Here is a 20,143-nt window from a genome sequence, read left to right as displayed (position 1 = left end):
TAAGAATTTAGGGCTGTTACCTTTGTCATTCTGGATAACGGCATCAGCTAAATGCCTAAACTGTAAGTGCCTAAATGAATATCCAATGTAAAAGTACATTACAGCTGCAGTTGAGGCTGCTGTCCACTGGGACTACACCACTACATAGCCAGTGTGCAGCAAGGAGGATTTATAATATCGGATGCGACTGGAACAGAACCTTAATCTGCACTTAACCCGGAAGAAGACTCCCATTTCAAATTAAAAGCCCCCATTTTAACACCGAATTAGACAGGAGAAATTATATATTTGTTTAAATGTAGAACTGTTTACACTGAAGTGGCAGGCTAAAACTATTAGTCTCAATAGGACCCACATTTGCACTAATTTGCAACTAATATAGAGGAACTAAAGCCAGAGAGGACAGAAAAAGGTATTTCAAAAAATAAAAAATAAAAGCTTAAACTGTTTCCATCACCTACCTTGCTACGACATATACATATTTTTTCCATTCCCAGAATATTTAGATTAAGTACTACTGAAGATAACGTTAGGAGTGATGTCCAAACTGCCAAATGAAGCTAAACCTAACTTGATCTGGAACGTAACCAACGGTTTGGCTGCTGCAAACCCGAGCTGTACACATGGAAGTATTGACAGTATAGCGCTTGGATACGATAAGTAAGTTAACTGGTTATAGTTTTAGTATTTTCACCATGGCTTGTAGTGGAGATGAAGACGGCCTGTTTCCTGTTGACGACGGTCTGTTTGCCGATACATTTTCTGAAGATAATGTGTATAAATTCATCGGTCAGGAGCTGAAGATCAGCCAGGTGTTCAGTGCCAACCTCGGCGTGGCTGCGCCTGTCTGGGACGCTGTAAGCTTACTTTAGCAAAAATGTTCATACTCCCTGTTGATTTATTTAAATACTGTACGCTGTTCTTTGAAAATGTGGGTTTTTGACGATTTTCTAACGATAACACGTGTGTGTGTGTGTGTGTGTGTGTGTGTGTGTGTGTGTGTGTGTGTGTGTGTGTGTGTGTGTGTGTGTGTGTGCGCGCGCGCAGGCTTTACATCTGTGTCGTTACTTCGAGGAGCAGTCACTGGACTTGGGAGGAAAGCGCATCATAGAGCTTGGCGCTGGGACTGGTGTTGTTGGCATTTTGGCAGCGCGCCTGGGTATGTTGCTCTTTTTTAGGATTGTCTGCACTGGTGAGGAATGCATTCAAGTTTATGTTCATGTCTCGCGACCTCGTAAACCTGTTGGTATTGTCTATCATAGATAGAGATGGGAAGTCCGCTTCTGTTTACTAAAACTCTGGGTCTCTTGGGCTGTCAGTCGTGAATGAGTTCATTTGAATTCACCCATGCAAAATGAGAACATCAGCATCTCACCATTGACAGTATCACTAGGCCTCATTTTAGAGCATAGATAGCTTTGATAATCAGAATAAAATGCATTATTTTTTTTAAACACTCTAATTTACACTATGGGCTGTTACAGGCCCATACAGTAGCTCCATCCACACTTCCAGTCATTTCAGACATTACCCTCCACCAGAGGCACTGCAAACCATCAGCATTTCAGCTGAGCAGGGAGGCTGTTGCTCCTTCAGTGGCTGTGATATCATATAACCCTCTTGACTTTACCACGGCATCTACTATTGTCAGACAGTTGGCTTCAACACTGTCATATTAAACTGGAAAATTAAGTTTACAATGGTCACCTGAATAATGTGCATGGTGTATATCATATATATATATATATATATATGTGATATGCATGTCTTTGTTTTTTCGCTTACCTTCAGTTTCAAGTTTCAAGAATGTTCATAAAGCAGTTACACTCGACAATATTAATGCATTGAAATAACCTTGACCTATCTTGTTTCAGGAGCAGAAGTGACCCTTACAGACCTTCCTCTGGCCGTCCCACAGCTTGAGACCAACGTCTCTGCTAACATGCCGTCCAGCGGTTGGCCCTCCGTCCCTCCGGCCGTCCTCCCTCTGTCCTGGGGTCAGGACCAGCTCAGCTTCCCCTCAGACTGGGATCTGGTGCTGGGCGCGGACATCGTCTACCTCTCAGAGACTTACCCGCGTCTACTGGAAACGCTGGTTCATCTGTGCAAAAACGGCGCCGTGGTGTATCTTTCATCCAAGATGCGAAGAGAGCATGGGACTCCCGGTTTCTATGAAGAGAGCCTGCCAAGTAGATTTCATGTGGAGCTCGCGCACCGTGACGCCAAGCAGAACATTAACATCTACAAGGCTTCACTGAGGAGAGAGCAGTGACAGCCTGCTTCACCTGGCTGCTGCGACTTGGATTCATTTTTGTAATCACAGATCACCAGCTGTGCCTCCGGTTCCTTAGGTGCCTTTTTTTTTAAGAGAATTTACATAAGATGCAGTGAATGGATGCTGCAGAATACACAGCTATCAGAGGCAACAGCTCAACGGTGTGTCATTTTTATTTCATATATTTATATGGATATTATATGTTGACTGTCACTTGAAATCTTCAACATCCTCTGTCACTTGTTACCACTGCCACTTGTAAAGAAGTTTTTTTTTTTTGTAATAAATTTTCTAATGCGATTACAAGAGAAACAGTTTTTGATGTGACCTTTGTCTTTCATTATCAATTAAGTATTCTGCTGATTTGACAGGTGTCTTCAAAATGTGTCTACAGTGTGGGAGACATATTGACTTGTAGATTTTTGTTGGCAATTTGTCCACCCAAGAAAATTATTTTTTTCTGCTTTATAAATGTATTTTTGCTCACCCTGTCTTGCCTAAACAGCTTCTAAGTGGAAAATTGTAGCTGTTACTAGTGCAAATAACAAATCCCAATCTCCTCCATTTCAAAACAAAAATGATTGACACATTGAGGCTCCAGTAAACTATTACCCATAATCACCTAGAAAAAAACATTGTATCTTAAATGCCGTTATTTTATCAGGCTAATGTTGAGAAGTTTGATTTAATGGCAATAAAACTGATGATTCAAACTGGGCATATCTCTTAGAGACTTTACACCAGCACTAAAGCACCTTTGTGGCCGATATCAGAAAACACTGCTGTTCACTTCAGCCTTGGCTGTTATTATGCACCACACACCTACAGACAGTTTGCATTAGCACAGAGCTACTTTGATAATAAAATCAACCAATCACTTCTGAAAGACTGTCATTTTGACAGGGCTTGTAACCCTTCTCAGTGAATGTCCTGAAAATGGGACACCTGTTCCTTTTGCACAGAGAAGTTTAATTAATTTTCTTCCTTGGGTCTCTGCATCTCCACCCACTCACAAAACTGGCAGTGGTCTTCTCTAGAGCCTGCTCCACCTCCACTCTGTTAAACCTCATATTTCAGACCATCACTGTTGATCCTTCTCTATTACCCTCCTGACTAACCCTTGTAAACTGGCCTTACCTCACATTATCACCAACCTGCAGCCTCTCTGCCCTTCCTCCCTTCCCTCCTACACTTTCTCCTCGCTCCCCTCGCTCCCCCCCGCTCTATACATTGTACACAAATGGCTGTTGAGTGACTGATCAGGCCCATCGTTTCTTCAACAACACTGCCGACAGCAGCAGTTGGCCTGATTGAGCGGAGTCAGACATCTGTTTGGTTTCTCAAGAGACACTGAGCACTTTACAAAGTGGTGTGAACAGAATTACCTTGAGATTAGTGTCAAGAAAATAAAGGACATGATCACAAGCTTTTAACTGAGATGGTACCAGCCCACTCTGATGAAAAGGTCCTTCACTGAGAGGGGGCCCTCTTTTAAACATCTTTGTGTTGAAGTTGATGACAAACTAAACCTTGCAGCATGAAATCTTCATTTTCACTCAGACCTGATGTTGATCAGTTCATACTGTCGCTGTGATAAGTGTTCTCACTTTCTGGCTTGTATGTATTGTGTGTTTTGCTCGTGTGTATACAACACACACGAGCAAAACATCAGACATGTTGGAGGGCAGCAGCCACCCTCTACATGGTATATGCAATACAATTATTTTTATTAAAATTTTAAAATACAAAACAATGATTGGGGAGTTCGATCATCGCGATAGAGATCATTCCATCCCCTGCAATTCTGTCAACATCAACAGATTGCTCTGCCTCCAGCCCACTGTCTGTGTACTTCATCCCCTCTCTCCTGCTGTCTGCTGATGTACAGAGTTTCTGTTCAGAAAAGGAAAGCCTGTTTGTTACGCTGGAGAGTTTCAAAGAAAGGGAGACGCCCCGTCCACTCCCCAGCTCTCCCTCTGCCACAATTCACCCGACAAAACAACAGATCCCTATCTACATGCAGAGTCTGCTGCCCACCAAGTCCAGCCCTCCCACCAGAAAGTGTCATGCAAAGTGCATATTATTTATTTCACTGATATTAATCATCATTTGGGCAAAGTTATGAAAAATGTATGTCGCTAGGAGGTGGTGATGCTGACTGACTGGATGTTGACTGGAGATTCTACTCCTGTCATCTTTTGCATGGACAAGAAAACATCCGGTTAAAAAACAGCCATTGTAATTTACAGTTTAAACATAATTTGTTTTCTTGAAAATGGTTTTATGTTCTTTGGTTATAACCTTGAAGTAGTATTTCAACAGTGTGTGCAGCTGTGTGAGCTGTTATTTATTTGGGTATTAAATATTGTACTCTCTAATTACCAGACTCTCTAATTATCAATCAATAAATTCTTGCCAAAAAGCCTTTGTCACCTGAAGCAATTGTCTTGTTAATTGGCAAGTATTTGAGAGGTTTTTTTAACTGCTGTGTCACATTTGGCTTTTCTGCTGAAGATCTAAATCCATGTTCCAGTTTTATACATGGTGTGGTAAATTATGATTCCCATTCTGCCATCTGCATGGTGTTGTATGACCATAGAGGGGAATGATGTAGCTACAAGACTAGTATTGTTTAAAGAATTGATTGAAGAATTCCTCTGTGGCATTTTGACTGGGCAAGTTGGCTTTGGATGAGAGGAGGACGGCCTTACAGTGACAGGGGAGTGAGAGTACGTAGTGCAAGTGGAGTGGGAGGGGGACTGGAAAACATTGTCGTTTTAAAACAAGTTGTCCTGTTTGGACCTCGCTAGACCTCATGAGACCTCATGAGCAGCAAGGACGATAACCTGAAAATAGCAATTGAAGGTATGTTATAAACATTGCATGCATGTATCTGTTTCTAAATTTGTATAGCAATATTTAGCAAAATGTATAACTAAGTTGAGTGTTAGTTACTGGTGAAATATTTTAAAAAGTGTTTTCTATTTAGGGAATCTACAATGTACTCTTCCAGTCATTTTTGTCATTTCTTTTTAATAAAATGCATAGAATAGCTAATAGAAAGACACAAAAAGCATGTACTCCTTTTTTCCTTCATGTTTCAGAACTGTGTGCCAGACCAAGTGATGGAGTTCTGGGCTGAGAATCAGGGTCAATCGCCTGTATATGCCAAATTTGGTACCGTTCCTGGACGAAACTGTTCACACGTGTGAGTTCAGCATTATAAAATCTGTTTCAGTCAATATATTCTGTTTGTCTGCTAGGGCTGTTCGGTGGTTGGCAACCTATTCACATAGATGTTTGTTTCCATTTTGCTGTGCTTGTAAGGCAAAAAGCAGAAAGTTCTCACAAAAAGAGAACCATTTATCATGGAAAGATTTCCTAATTGCATATCTTTAAATAAACTGTGATGTGAAAGATAGCTTGACTGAAATTGTATATTCCTATTTGACTATTTGATAAACATATTATTATCTTTCCGCCATTTTACCCACAGCTATCATGACAAACATCAGGCAGCACATTATCCATTATATGTTTGTGAGCAGCAAGATCAAGGCAGGGAGTCCAGCTGCTGGACTGTACCACGATCCAGAACGGGAGGGGCTCTACAGGACTACACCAACTGGACGGACCCAGAACTAACAAACCCTACTTCTCACTTCCCTTTTATTCTGGACAGTCAAGCTCAACAGCCCCAGGACTATGGAGAATACCCACCTCAAGAAAACAGAGGAAGAGAGTGGCTGGCAGGAGGAGCTCACCGAGCAGCGAGGGAAAGTGAGAGAGGAATGCTGAGGGAGGGATGGCAGAGGAGGTGGGAGCCCTGCAGTCCTGTCCGCTACAGAAGGGAAGTTTCCAAGAGGAGTCTGAGCGACAGCAGCTATCGGGAGTTAGAGGCATGGGCAGCTCGCTATAGCCATTCACTTCCAAGGAGGAGGCGTATGGAGGTGGAGTTGAGGGGGGCTCCCCCGGGGCTGCCGGAGAGCAACAGGACTCTGGAGAGGGACAGCAGGAGCGCAACAGATCCTCGAGTGGCAGCACTGCATCAAACCAGATTATCTGCAAACAGAGAATTAGGACAGTGGGATAGAGGGGGCCGACAGCAAACTATGACTCATTATCCGCCACAACCACCTGTCCCTGATACAAGCTACATGTCAGACACCAAGGAAAAGACATGCTACCAAAGGAGGATGTTTAGCCAACCCCCTGGCTATATCGCACCTCCTCCTTATAATAGCCCACACAAAAGTTCACCTGTAATGCAGCACTGTTACAGATACACCACCAGTTGGGAGCAGGAAGGTAAGAGACAAACATACTGTCCACAGCCCACACTCAGAAATCAGGATGTCTCTGTAGATTTGCAGGATGAGAGGGGAAGAGAGAAGGAGGATTTTATAAAAGAGGAGTGGAGGCAAAGCACCTTCTCAGAGTTTGAAGGACACAAGCATCAAAGACCAGCAACAGATGCTTTATGGACAAACAGTCCTATCCATACACAGAACATGCAGATGCAACCTGACTATCTATCATCCACGCAACAGCCAACAACAATACAAGGAGATCAGAATACAAAAATAAATGAGGACATATCCTCAAAGGTCATTGAAGGAAGGAAATTCAAATCTAATAAAAAGACGAGCGGGAAGACTATATTTTGCCTGGTGTCTCGAATAAGTGGCTCGACAGAAACCTCATCTTTGCCACTTTACACCCCACAAACAAATATTCAAAGCATAGAATTAGGAGAGGTTTCTAGCGGCCTGAGGGACTGTAATGACATTAACCAAATACACAAGCTTGCAGATGAAGTGGACTTCAGAGCGCAAACACTCACAGAGAAGTCAAGTTCCCCTGTCCAGCCCTCTAGTCCCAGAAATCTCAAAGCCAAAGAGAACGGGACACCGACAGATGATACAGATCCTGCATTCAGGAGACAAGTTGCTCAGCCAGTGCCTCCTGTAACAGCCAAATACCCCTTGTGGAGGCAGCCTAGTTTCACAGGCAGGGTTGAAATGGAGAGTTCCTCCCCTGGCTGTTTGAAAGCGAACAGTGAGGGGGGCGAATCAGGGGGTCTGCCCAACAGAGAGAATAGTCCGAAAATTGGCGGTCATCCCATTGACATCGAAGTTAGGAGATTAGAGATCAAGAACGACACAGAATCTGAGGACAGCAGCGGTCTTCTGGTTATTGACACAACCTGCGTCGTAGTCAGAATGGAGCTGATTCCATCGCCTAAGAAAGAGCATGTTCACTACTTGTGCTCCTCACCGTACACTGAACACAGTCCTCTTGATAATCAATTGACCCCTCCTTCTGAATCTATCCAATCAAATGACCAAATCAATCAGGATGTGACAACTGACCAAAACACAGAAACCCAGATAAACCCCTTGCCGATGAATGAAAGGCCTGACACTGAATTGGAATCAGATCTCATGGAGGCAGAGGCAGAAGAACTTCTACAGACTAACGAAGAAAGTCCAATCTCTGTCCCCTGCTTGCCCTCACTTTCAGTTTCTGAAAGGGAGACCATGGAGGAGCGGGCTGAAAGAATCCTAGGGATCCCTCTGCTTGAGTCTGTCGCTGAGCAACAAACTGAAGATGTATCCTTATCAGACTCATGTGTTGAGGACCAGGATGAGGAGGCTGAATCACCGCAGCTGAAAGATAATGAGATCAGTGATGCCATTGAGCACCTCTCAGAAGACATGACAGGGGAGCCAGTGCCACAACAACAAGGAGAATTTGGCCAAGCTGAGGTTGCTGCTTGTTTGAAAGAGAGTGATGACACTCAAGATCAGTTAGAAAATGAAGGTAGTGAGGATTTTGCAGGTCTTCAGGAACAGACAGCTAATATATCCGAAGGGAATGCTATTGACTGCCAACCTGAAACAGACGCCAAATCTTTACAGGAAATTGAAATGACTCAAGAGCCTCTGTTAGAATCCAATAATGAAGAAGTCAGAATTGAACAGGAAGAAAACAATCAACCTGATGATAAAGATGCCGACCCTCAAGATCCCTCTCAGTGTCTCAGCCCACCCGCAGACCTTTCTCATTTTTCTCTGCACTCACCTTCAGACTCCCTAGATTACGCAGGACCTACCTCTGCTCTTGATGTCATGCTCTCACCCTCCCATCTTACATCTCTGTCGCATGTTCCTGAGTCAAACACAGAAGAAGGTCCTGAACCTGAGTTGGACTCGCTCCCTTCATTAGCTTACCTAGTTCCTCATCTTGAAACCCCTCTCATCTCAGAAACTTCACCCTTTCCTCATCTGGAATCTCACACACCACCCCTGCAACAGCCATCTCTCCTTCCCCCTGAATCAGCTGCACTCTTATCCCGTAGCTCTTCTCCGCCTCAGGACCGTTCCCCAAGTCCCCAGTGTCTCGATTTACCAGGTCAAACTGAAGATGAAATGTCTACTGTTGATACTTGTGTGAAGGACCAGGATGAGGAGGCTGAAACACCACGGCTGACAGACAATGAGATCAGTGATCCCATTGAGCCCTTCTCCAAAGATGTGACAGAGGAGCTAGTGACAGAGAAACATTCAGAGTTTGGCCAAGCAGAGGATGCTGCTTGTGTAAAAGAGAGTAATGACACTCAAGAGCAATTACTAAAAGAAACCAGCGAGGATCTTACAGACATTTTGGAAGAGACCTCTAATATATCCAAAGAAAATGCTACTGACTGCCAAACTCAAATAGATGTTTTGCAGGATACTGAACCACCCGGTGACATTTCTAATTCCTCTCTGCACCCAACCTCAGACTCACCAGACAGTGAAGTGTCTCCCTCTGCTGTTGATGTCATGCTCTCACCCTCACATCTTACATCTCTGTCACATGTTCCTGAGTCAAACACAGAAGAAGGTCCTCAACCTGAGTTGGATTCACTCCCTTCATCAGCAAACCTAGCTCCTCATCCTGAAACCCCTCTCTCTGCCATCTCAGAAACTTCAGCCTTTCCTCATCTGGAATCTCACACACCACCCCTACAATTGCCATCTCCCCTTCCCCCTGAATCAGCTGCACTCTCATCCCGTAGCTCTTCTCTGCACCAAGACCGCTCCCCAAGTCCCCAGTGTCTCGATTTACCAAGTCAAACTGAAGATGAAATGTCCAATGTTGAACCATGTGTTGAGGACCAGAATGGGGAAACTGAAACATCACAGCTGACAGACAATGAGATCAGTGATACCATTGAGCAGCTCTCCAAAGACATGACAAAGGAGCCGGTGCCACAGCAACAAGGAGAATTTGTCCAAGCTGAGGATGCTGTTTGTGTAAAAGAGAGTAATGACACTCAAGAGCAATTACCAAAAGAAGCCAATGACGAACTTACGGGCCTTTGGGAACAAGCATCGAACATAGCCAAAGATCATTCTACTGACTGTCAATTTCAAATAGAGGCCAGCATTTTGCAGGATAATGAATCACCCACTGACATTTCAAATTCTGCTCCACACCCACCCTCAGACACACCACATTGTGAAATGTCTCCCTTTGCTTTGGATGTCATGCTGTCACCCTCCCAGCTTCCTTCTCTGCCACATGAATCAAACGAGTCGAACACAGAGCCAGTTCCTCATCCGAACACAGAGCCTGTTCCTCATCCGGAGATGCCTTCACTCTGTCCTTCAGCTGACACTGCTCTTCATCCTGAAACCCTTCTCTCTGGCATCACAGAAACCTCCCCCGCTCCTCATCCGGACTCTCACAAACCATCCCTTCAATTCCCGCCTCCCCCTCCCTCTGAATCAGCCCCGCTCTCGCCCTCCAGCTCTACTCCTCCTCAAGAAGGAAGTGGAAGTGTTTCCCCTGGTTTCCCCCTATCGGCTAATCACACAGAAGAGTCCCAATATCCTAAGTCCCTGTGGGATGCGGTAAATCGCATTAGGAAACATACAGCACCTGACTCAGAGAATGAAGAGGAGGAAGTGAGCGAGTTGTGGGATCCAGAGAGTGTAGGAGAGGACTCCGTTTCGCTGAATGTGGTGGTGGATTTGAAATCAGAGGATGTAATGTTTCATTGTAGTGAGGGACTTCAAGAGGCAACCGTGTCTTCCCCAACTGACAGCAGCAGTAAAACTGGAGAAAAGCTCATCTTGGATGAACCAGGGCAACTAGAGGTTCCAAAGGAAAAAAGTGCTGAGGACATAGAGATGGGACAAACACAGCAGGATAAATGTCAAGAAGAGCTATGCGGACGTCTTGAAGAAGACACACTGTCCTGCAGCAGCACAAACAGCCACGGCTCTGGGGACACCATTATTGTCGCAGCTGAAGGCGGGGTTGAGGAAACGACAGCTGATGCTGCGACAGAAAGCAAGACAGAGACAGAGAATGAGAAAGAAAACAAGACAGCTTGTGATGGGGAACTTCACGTGGCTGAAGAAGAGAGATTGAGTTGCTGTGAGAAAGTAAAGGATGACACTGTAGTTGAAGAAGAAGGAGGAGAGGATGAGAGAGACACGAATGAGTCTTGTCAGAGTGAGGTGTGCCTGGTTGAGGAAGAGAATATTATAAGACAGAAACCAAGGAAACAGAAATCTCTGAGGAGTTGAAAACCTAATTCATTGCCCAAATCACTTCTGCTGGTCCAATATTTGTCCATCATACTGATTTGGCCAAAGGTGACAATAACGAAACATGTAATAACAATGTACTATCTAAACTTGTAATTTAACTCATAGTGAATGAAGGGATTTCATTCTCTCAATCATTTTTTGGAATACTGCCATTGTAACAGAGTCTAATGCCGTTTTCACTTTCTGTTTATTCTTAGAGCTGGATTTACTGTTTTTATAGACATGTAGGACTGTGAATTGTGCATCATCTAAAATATCCAAATCAAGTCAAAGCTATTTTACAAGACTACTATTTGTAAAGCAGGTCTAGTCATACATTTTAATCTCTCTTAATCTGCTATTACAGAGTATAGTTTTTCAAATATTACTCAGTTGTGACATTACATGGAACAGATGTAATAAAAGATGTGTTTAGTTGGTGTGATTTAATGATGTGGTGATTTTTCTGGCAAAATCAAGCCATTCTTCTGTACCATAAGTATCTTAAATAAAAATAATATGGTGGATAACAAAATATTGTTGTACAGCTCTTACTATATCCTAAAACATGGATTCAAGGCCCAAAGTAAAATATTTAACTCCCAAATGTATCAATTTCCCATTGATAATCATATAAGCAATATTGAGACAAATTACAGCCAACTTTTTAATATGATCTCTTTTGTTAACTGTCCATTATTCTAAAAATGAATCTTATCAAATGAGTGGAGAAGGCTATAGGGAGTTGGGGGTTGATGGTCTTTCTCCTCAGAAAATCAGACATCAAAGTGCCTAATCTCTCCATCCATGATGATTATCAGTTAGCTGAATCACAAAAAGTAACTATTTCCCTAATATTTAATTTGTTAAGTGATTCAAAAACATCTATAGCCACATTGGCACTGGATTTATAACTGCAAGCAGAGATTTCCAATATTAAAGTTGTTGGATTTTTTCATATGGAAGAGTCCGCTATTACAATGCTGCTTACTTGACATCATCTTTTTTTTTCTTCCTCATCTTCTCTTCCAAATACTTTGCCAGGATTAAAAAGTCAATCAAAATGGGACACTTTAATAGCAACATCAGGATATGAAAAATCTTGCAAAACCCCACCAATTCATTACCTTCACCTATTAAATATTTAGGTGGAGCCTTAACTGGTTGTACATACAGTATAGGGATCCATCATAACTGTCTTTTTTTTTTTTTTATTTAAAAAAAAAGTGCAAGAATTAAAACACACAATGCCGCTCTGTGTGAGTGAGTGATATTCATTTAGAAAGTACAAATATATTTCTACTGATGTAAGACAAAACAGATGCAGAAACCTTACAAAATTTATTTTAAAAATGAAAGTTTCAGGAGGATATTCACGAGACAATATGTCAATCTTTTTCACACATTGTAAAACAAATGATTGCAAAATGACTCTTGACCTTTCCACATCAACAGTACAGCATGAGGATTTTCCAACGGTGTAGGCCTACAATCCCACAGTACTTTCATCTGGATTCTCATAACAGAGATAATGTTCAGATGGTGGACTACAACACACTCTAGTGGGGCTGCATGATACTTCAACCTCACCAAAGTATCAAGACACCAAACCTTTACCATACCTTTGATACTCAAGAATGTGGAATATTGTCCTAAGTATCAAAATGCATGATCCTTGTGGGACTGCAGCTTGTGCTGATAGCATTTAATGAAAATAAGATGCAAACTTAATGTCCAGGGCAAAGTAGCAAGAGAGTGGATTTGCCAGTTTGAGCTACTAGCCTGCTTCTGTAGCTGGGACTATTTAATATTAATAAACAAAACTGTTCTGTACTTTGTGGCATGGTATCATGATACTTTGTTTCACTTGAGCCCATTTATAAGTCAGTTTTTTGTGTCAGGCTTCATTTACTTTGAAATCCCTGTTGATTGCATCACAGTTTATGTATCAGTGTCACAATGATATATAAATTAAACAGACAAAATGAAAGTTTCTTGGGAGTGTTTCAAATTCAATTTGGAGGCACTGGAAGCCACAAAGTTCATTTCAAATGAAGGTTTCTCACAAGGCAGTGGATGGCATTAAATGACATTTTGTGCACAGTTTAACATTACTTAGTGTTTCAGTTTTAACCAACTTCTTCTTCTTCTGACTTCTAACACATGTGGAAGCAATATTGTGCTTAAGTTTTACTCCACTACAGATAACAATGAATATGCAATTACAAGTTTGTCTGGTGAAAAATGTTGACCATGTGATCAGTTCATAAAAATTGAGATATTTCCAAATTCAAACCAGTCAACCAATCAGAGCAAGCGACACTGTTGGACCGTTTTGCTTAACCCCACGTAGTTAAAGGAAAATTCAGTCTAAAACAAGCTGTACCTATGATCTTGGGAAGTTCAGTCTAGAGTTACAAACTTGAATTGGTCCATCCCAATGCTAGAAAAACAAAACGACGACGATGTCATCAAGAGCAATACTGAGGCTCCTCCATTGACGGTGAATGGGAATGCGCCTCTGAAAAAAAAGAGTGGCATTACCTAAGGTGCCATTTGCTCTGGGATAAAGGCACGTTTTGTGTCAACCTAGTGTCGAGTTCACCTAGTGTCGAGTTCACCTAGTGTCGAGTTCACCTAGTGTCGAGTTCACCTAGTGTCGAGTTCACCTAGTGACGAGTTCACCGTCAAGGAAGCAAGCTCCTCATGACATCATACAATACAGCCCCAGTTCTTTAGTTTCTACTTTTTGGAGGGAGTTCTTCATATTCACAAATACTGATTGTCTCACATTGTAAAAATATGTAAATTCTGTTTTATGACATTTTTTTGCTTTGATGATTCTAAAGTGGAATAGTCAGTTCTTGTAGTAATAGTTGTTGTAATAGTTTTAGCTAAGTAGGATTTTAAATTGTCGACTTTCCTTTTACCAAAAGGAAAACTGCACCCTAAAATAGAATTTGCATTGGTTATTGCTGTGATCTTGGACCGTTCAATAAATAATGGTGAACATTAAAAACTCTCTACTAAAGCTAGAACCACAAATCTAATTTGACATCAAGTGACACAACACACAGTGTCTATTGATAATATCACAGATTAGCATCTATTAGCACCATCTTTTCTAGTTTTGGGAGAGACTTTTTCACATGCATGAATCTGAGCTTAATTCTTCATGACCACAGGAATAACATGAATTTAATTTTCAGGTGGATTTTCACTTTCTTACTTGAGACTCTTGGGTTTTGTAACATAAATACCTTCATACACCACTGCCATGGCGTAAAACTGTGATAAGTGACAACTCAATACTACAATACCCAGCAGCCCCATTTCAGCTGGGGGGAGACGGCAGCCAGACAGGCAGGAAGACATCAAAGTTCGTCATGTGGCATTTTCAGAGCGTGGTCACAGAGGTCTGCAGAACATACATGACATGAAAACAGTGAATTACAACTCGGTTACTGCAACAGATCCAGATTCTAGATCCATTGCACGGTGTATAACTTGACATTTTAAACAACAAGCTTCAGTCATACGGTTCACGACAAAGGGCTGCTGTGTACGTACCTGTCCTCTTACTGCAAAGTTTGTCTTTGACATTATCTGTCTCATGGGAGAAGAATTCAATGATTTCATCTTCATTCTGCTCCGCAATGGTCTCACACTAAAGTGTAGAGAGGGGGGGGGGGTTAGTACCCAAATGCACATACACATGTGTGTGCATGCATTGTGAAAAATGGTTGCTTGTGACAGTAATAAAGACGGGTTTGTCCATCCTGTTTCCTGTTTAAATGCCATAGTTCAAACAGTTTGACTATCAGTCTTCTAAACACTATACATTTCCGGGAGCAGTGTGGGGATGTTTTGGTCAGGGAGTGGTGTGTGTGTGTGTGTGTGTATGATAATGCACAGCAGCATTTAGCAGTGAATGCAGTAATGTCAGTTGGGTCAATAAACTAGTCAGTTGTATATACACACACACACAGACACACACACAGACACACTAATGAGCTTCCTTTTCTAGGAAGACATTCTGAAAATTGTAAGCATGAATTGAACATCACTCACAGCATATTTCAAACTGGATGTAACTCGAGAGTCCAGCTTGGCCTCTGTGAGGTCCATGGCTTCACCGCCCCGGGACGTGACCCTCACATAGGACTTCCTGTGTGTGGAAGGGTCCGCACGCTCCCCGTAGTCCTGCATCCGCTCACACACACTCTCCATCAGCTCCAGCAGGTTGCCCTCCGAGCGGGCCAGAGGAACCTGGTGGGGGAAATGGCAGAAGAGAAGCAGGGTTGAGGAGAATGTGTTACAAGGTTTTCCCTTCATATGAACGTCTGGGCAAACCACTAAGAGGTTTCTTTTGATTAAATGAAAATCTGAAATATCCTAACCACATTAATGTCAAGCTAGATAAACTGTATATCTTTTATTTCCATAAAAGATACTTAATTGATCTCCATGGGTAGCGTCCCATTATTATTAGTCTGGGGCAGTGTCTTTCCTTTGCTTGGGACTCTGAATGGGTTACAACAGCTTAATTTGTGTTCATTTGTGTTCCCTTTAGTTGTTGTGATTTCACACTGAGTTTTTAGCATCCCATCCCCATATGAAACCCACCCCACTGGTAAAATTATAATGGTAAAAGCCAAACCCCGCTTTAAAGTACATTTGCAGGACTTTGGACTTCTTCAGGCCAAGAGAATGATAGCTCTTTTTTGGAAAAAGGTGGATGTGCCTTCTGTACACATATTGGTAAAAGAGATGACATCTTGTCTTGCATTAGAGAGACTGACAGATATAGCTGGAGGTATTGTATTTGAATTTCGTGAAGGTGAGAATAGTCAACTTGAAAGTCTTTTATATTGCTGGATGATTTTACTTTAACTTTTGTATATTTATTTACTCTTATTTATCCATTTATTTTGTATGTTTATTTTTTTTACCTGCTAAATAAGTAAGATGTGAGAACTATAGCTCTGTTTTATATATATTTTCCATATGTAATGATATATGTGAAAATTCAATAAAAAACATTGTTTACTTTTTTTTTTTTTTTTTTGGCAGAACTACAGAACAAGCCAACATGACTTCATCTAAACAAAGCAGGCTGCAGTGTGAGTGTGGTGCAGGTCTGTTACTACGTGGCTCTGCTGCAGCCTCACCTCTCTGATGGACTGGCTGCCGTCAGGGTTGATCCTGAAGGATCCGGTCTGGATCATTTTCTTCGGATCTATCTGGGAGATCGCCCACTCCATTTCATCTACTAGCGCCCTGCATGCTGCGGAGAGCCGAGGGAGAGACACATACGGGCTGAAAAGCTGAACGGATCGCCGTGTGTGTGGTGCAGAGAGAGGCAGAGATCAAGACTTTACCTCCGCATTTTATATCCTGTCCCTGCCTGGCCGCTCGCGCCGGGCTCGCGAGGAGACAAAGAGCCACACATGCTGTCAGCAGGACAGCGGCTTTCCTCATCTTGCGTCTAAATTGAAAGATTTCAGGTAAGGACGCATCACACAAGGAACAGTAACAACATTCAAGTGAGTATGACCCACTTATTGCCGGTTCCCTTAGAGGAAAGCTTGCTACAATAATCCGTGTCCGTCTGAAGCCACAGATCTGAAACCTGCAGCGTGTCTGCGCCCGGCAGCCACAGAACAACATTCAACTAGTAAAACTTTTCATTCAACTTACGGGTTTCTGGCAGTTTTTTTGTGTGGAAACAACCCCTACGAGAAAGCCTTTACACGCTGTTCCATCGCATTCGGTAAAATGTGGTGACGTAGGCAACGGAGACGCTGGACAGAATGAGTCGGGACCGAGACAGCTCGCGCCCCCCGGCGGCCAGGCAGGTCACCTGCAGCTGAGGGGTCAAACTACTAGCCTCTTCCTACTACTACTACTACTACTACTACTACTACTACTACTACTAATAATAATAATAATCTTTATTTGTATAGATTTAAAAAAAAAAAAGATTTAACAAATAAAAGCAAACAGCATACACATAAAATAGAAAAAAACAACAAGTGAAAACAAGAAGGCATCCCAAGATAAAAAGATAGAAAATGTTACAAAATGTAATTAAATAGTAAATAGGGTTAAAAGCAAGTCAATAAAATATATAATCTATTAAAAAAAAAATAATACAACTAGTGTTCTTATATCTGAGTAAATTTTAAATATGAATTCTTACTTTTACTTGAGCACATCGTTTTTCCACCTGCTGGGGAGGAGATGGGTTTGTATCCTACCTGGACATTTTTTTGCTCAGTCCCGCCTCGGTGTGTGTCTCTGAGAAGCATTCAGCTTGATTCATTTGGAACAGTAAATGAACCAGGATTTGTTTATCAACCCTAATGTGCCCCAAAAGTTAGGTAAAGTTGGGTAATCAGGTTGGACCCTTCAGTGCTTTGGTTACAGCTGGAGTGCTGTTAGAATCCAGATTTGCTTTTCTGTTGTAAAATGGGTAGATTGCTGTCATATATAGATTCTGTTAAATCCTTTGACTGTATGAGGCTCTGTGGATATATAGGCTACTTATATCTATACTGTAAAAACAATATCTGGTTTAACTTTTTTTATCTGAAATTTGATAATGCTTTGAAAACATAAACCCAGGGAAGAGTTTCTAGATTCCCACCCCTTGTAACACTGATTTCCTAATTTTCTTCTTCACTTCACCACAAGACTAGACTAGACTTGTTATACTTGATATACAGAACTTCTTGCTCTTTTCTTCTCTGTCTTGTAAATTTGCTCCATGCACTCCAAATGTCATCTTAATTTCACTTGTTTTATGACTAACATAAATTGTTATAAAGAACAATAATGAAACAAGAAAGAATTTTTTTGAGACAAAATTATTTTAAAAACGTAATTTCACTTATTTTTATTCAACAATAAAAACAATATCCAAACATTAAACAGAAAGGACCGACAAAAAGAACAGATCTGATGACAGAGAAAAGCAGAAAATCTCCCTTCTATACAGTCTCCCAATGGGGTTCAATCTCATCAAATCAGATATAACACATATGATTTAATTTTACAACACAATACAAAACAACTTTGTCTGGCCATGGCCAGAAAATAGTCTTTGATAGTTCCACCTTTCAGCTGCTCTCAGAGTCTGTTCCCCATTTCAGACACTTTATAATGTTTCTCTCTCAATAAATGTCTTAAAACAAGATTCAATTCCATTAAAAAAAAAAAAAAAAGAGTACAATTTCTTGAAACAAGCGTTATTATGATGCTACAATGAAGGCTTAAGTTGGAATGCATTATAGCCTGATGTGGTCATCAATACTTATATTGGTATAACTGAGGTGATTCCCACGTTCTCCATGGATTCTGCTGGAAGCCAATTTATATTTTTTGGCAGAGCATCCTGCCAGGTCACACAAAGATGCACGCCTGTCATATGTTCTTCAACCAAAATTATCCATCAGTACAGTTAAGTGCATAAGCTTGATGAGTCAAGATAAAATAATTTGCTGAGCATCAATTTTCTGCAATGATCCCAAAAGTTATGTGAAAAAGTTTCACCATGCAGCTTAAAATGTCAACTTTTCCACTTTCACCTTGGCCTGTTTATTTTGCCAATACAATGCTGTTCATTTTGTACGTAAATAGTGAAAATTATGTAACATTTTTTGCAGTGAGGGGTGTGAAAGTAAAATAAATGATGGTCTTATGTACAAATATTTGGATTTTATTTGGTATGGCTTGTCATTTCACTTAACAAATTAATAACATTAAAACTGGAATTGGTAACGGGTTAATAGTTACTTGCTTTTCCCCAGTGGAATGAAAAATACGTGCACATATACATTTCCCAAGGTAACTATAGATCTTGTGAGCGATGATGGAAAATGCAGAACATATCGGTTAAATAAGAATATTTTATCTTCCTGAGGGAATTCCTTCCAAATGAAGATTCTGAACGAGCTGTTAACATGAACAGTGAATGAAGAGATCTGATCAGGTATGGGTTTATCTGATCAGGTATGGGTTTATCTGATCAGGTATGAGTTTATCTGATCAGGTATGGGTTTATCTGATCAGGTATGGGTTTATCTGATCAGGTATGAGTTTATCTGATCAGGTATGGGTTTATCTGATCAGGTATGGGTTTATCTGATCAGGTATGAGTTTATCTGATCAGGTATGGGTTTATCTGATCAGGTATGGGTTTATCTGATCAGGTATGGGTTTATCTGATCAGGTATGGGATAACTGATCATGTATGGGTTTACACACACCAAGGCATGTAATCTGAATAAATGTTGAGAAGAATGTTATTGACTTTCCCAGAAACGTGTTGACGTCACTCTATGTGGACGAACATACACAGAAGCTGTTTATGCTGTCCTACTGAACGGAGCATCAAAGCTGTATAAAACTGCCTCATGTGGTTAACATGAGGCAGTTTTATTCTAATTGGGATATTAATCCAATTATTAATGGAACATTAGGGTACTGACTCAAGTTTCATTATCCTGCGAGAATTAACCATATATTTATTTACCTTGCATTGAAGTGTGCATTGAGCCATGCACACTTCACACTTACTTCATTATCTGTGTATCCTGTTCATGGTTTTACTAACTTCCCATAGGAATCCCCTCCTGTAAGGACTGTGATGTGAGGATGGAGTGCAGCTGATGAGTCTGGAAGACCGTCATGTTAATCTGTTTTGTGACTTTCAGAAGTCAGGCAGACCTTCTACCTTTGGATGTGGTATGTCATCCTGATCTCCATTTCCAGTTTCTGCAGTTTCACAAATGATCTCATCATGATTCTAATTAGATTGTTTTACTGAATGTACTACACTAGTGTACTTGAGTTTTTCCACCAACAACCATTTGAGTCTCTTGTATTAGTTTGTGTCCCTATTTGGCAAGGGTGTCCTATAGATCCTAGAAATGAGGCACATTGGTGAGCATAGGAGGCAATGTGGTTGTCTGTACAGTAATTAGACTACATGTTCAATGTGGTTCAGTATTTGGCCAGGACAATAAAGATTGGTTCATTTTACAGGCTTAGCAGAGTGTACCCATTACACAACTCATTAGCCAATCATAAGTGCACAAAAGGATATGTATGTTGCAAAGTATTATAGTAACTTCACAATTGGGGGCAGTTGTCATAATTATTAGCACTCTGTGTTGCAAAGCTAATAAATGTCTTCCACAATTTGTTGCAGAGTACATTTCACTCTCAGTACCCTGACGTTTCAAACGTTAACTATGTAGTAAGAAAACAGCCAAACTTT

At 41.3% G+C, this 20,143-nt stretch overlaps 2 protein-coding genes across 2 annotated transcripts; one reads left to right on the top strand and one right to left on the bottom strand.

Annotated features, from left to right (window-relative positions):
- The first annotated feature begins 672 nt into the window (after positions 1-672).
- Positions 673-2,508, top strand: LOC139920857 (EEF1A lysine methyltransferase 3-like). Its single transcript, XM_071910947.2, has 3 exons — positions 673-857; positions 1,048-1,159; positions 1,875-2,508. Exons 1-3 carry the CDS (start codon positions 696-698, stop codon positions 2,270-2,272), a joined length of 672 nt encoding a protein of 223 aa, XP_071767048.1. The 5' UTR covers positions 673-695; the 3' UTR covers positions 2,273-2,508.
- Positions 2,509-12,189: 9,681 nt separating this feature from the next.
- cnpy2 (canopy FGF signaling regulator 2) lies at positions 12,190-16,573 on the bottom strand. Its single transcript, XM_071910866.2, has 5 exons — positions 16,242-16,573; positions 16,032-16,147; positions 14,932-15,129; positions 14,431-14,527; positions 12,190-14,278 (listed from the first exon to the last, which is right to left on the bottom strand). The coding sequence occupies exons 1-5, from the start codon at positions 16,528-16,530 to the stop codon at positions 14,235-14,237; spliced, it is 744 nt and encodes a 247-aa protein (XP_071766967.2). The 5' UTR covers positions 16,531-16,573; the 3' UTR covers positions 12,190-14,234.
- Positions 16,574-20,143: the final 3,570 nt, after the last annotated feature.

This window comes from Centroberyx gerrardi, chromosome 5, assembly GCF_048128805.1.
Source record: "Centroberyx gerrardi isolate f3 chromosome 5, fCenGer3.hap1.cur.20231027, whole genome shotgun sequence".
Classification (NCBI taxonomy): Eukaryota; Metazoa; Chordata; class Actinopteri; order Beryciformes; family Berycidae; genus Centroberyx; species Centroberyx gerrardi.
The sequence above is the reverse complement of the archived record's forward strand: the minus strand, read 5'-3'. Positions and strand labels throughout refer to the sequence as shown.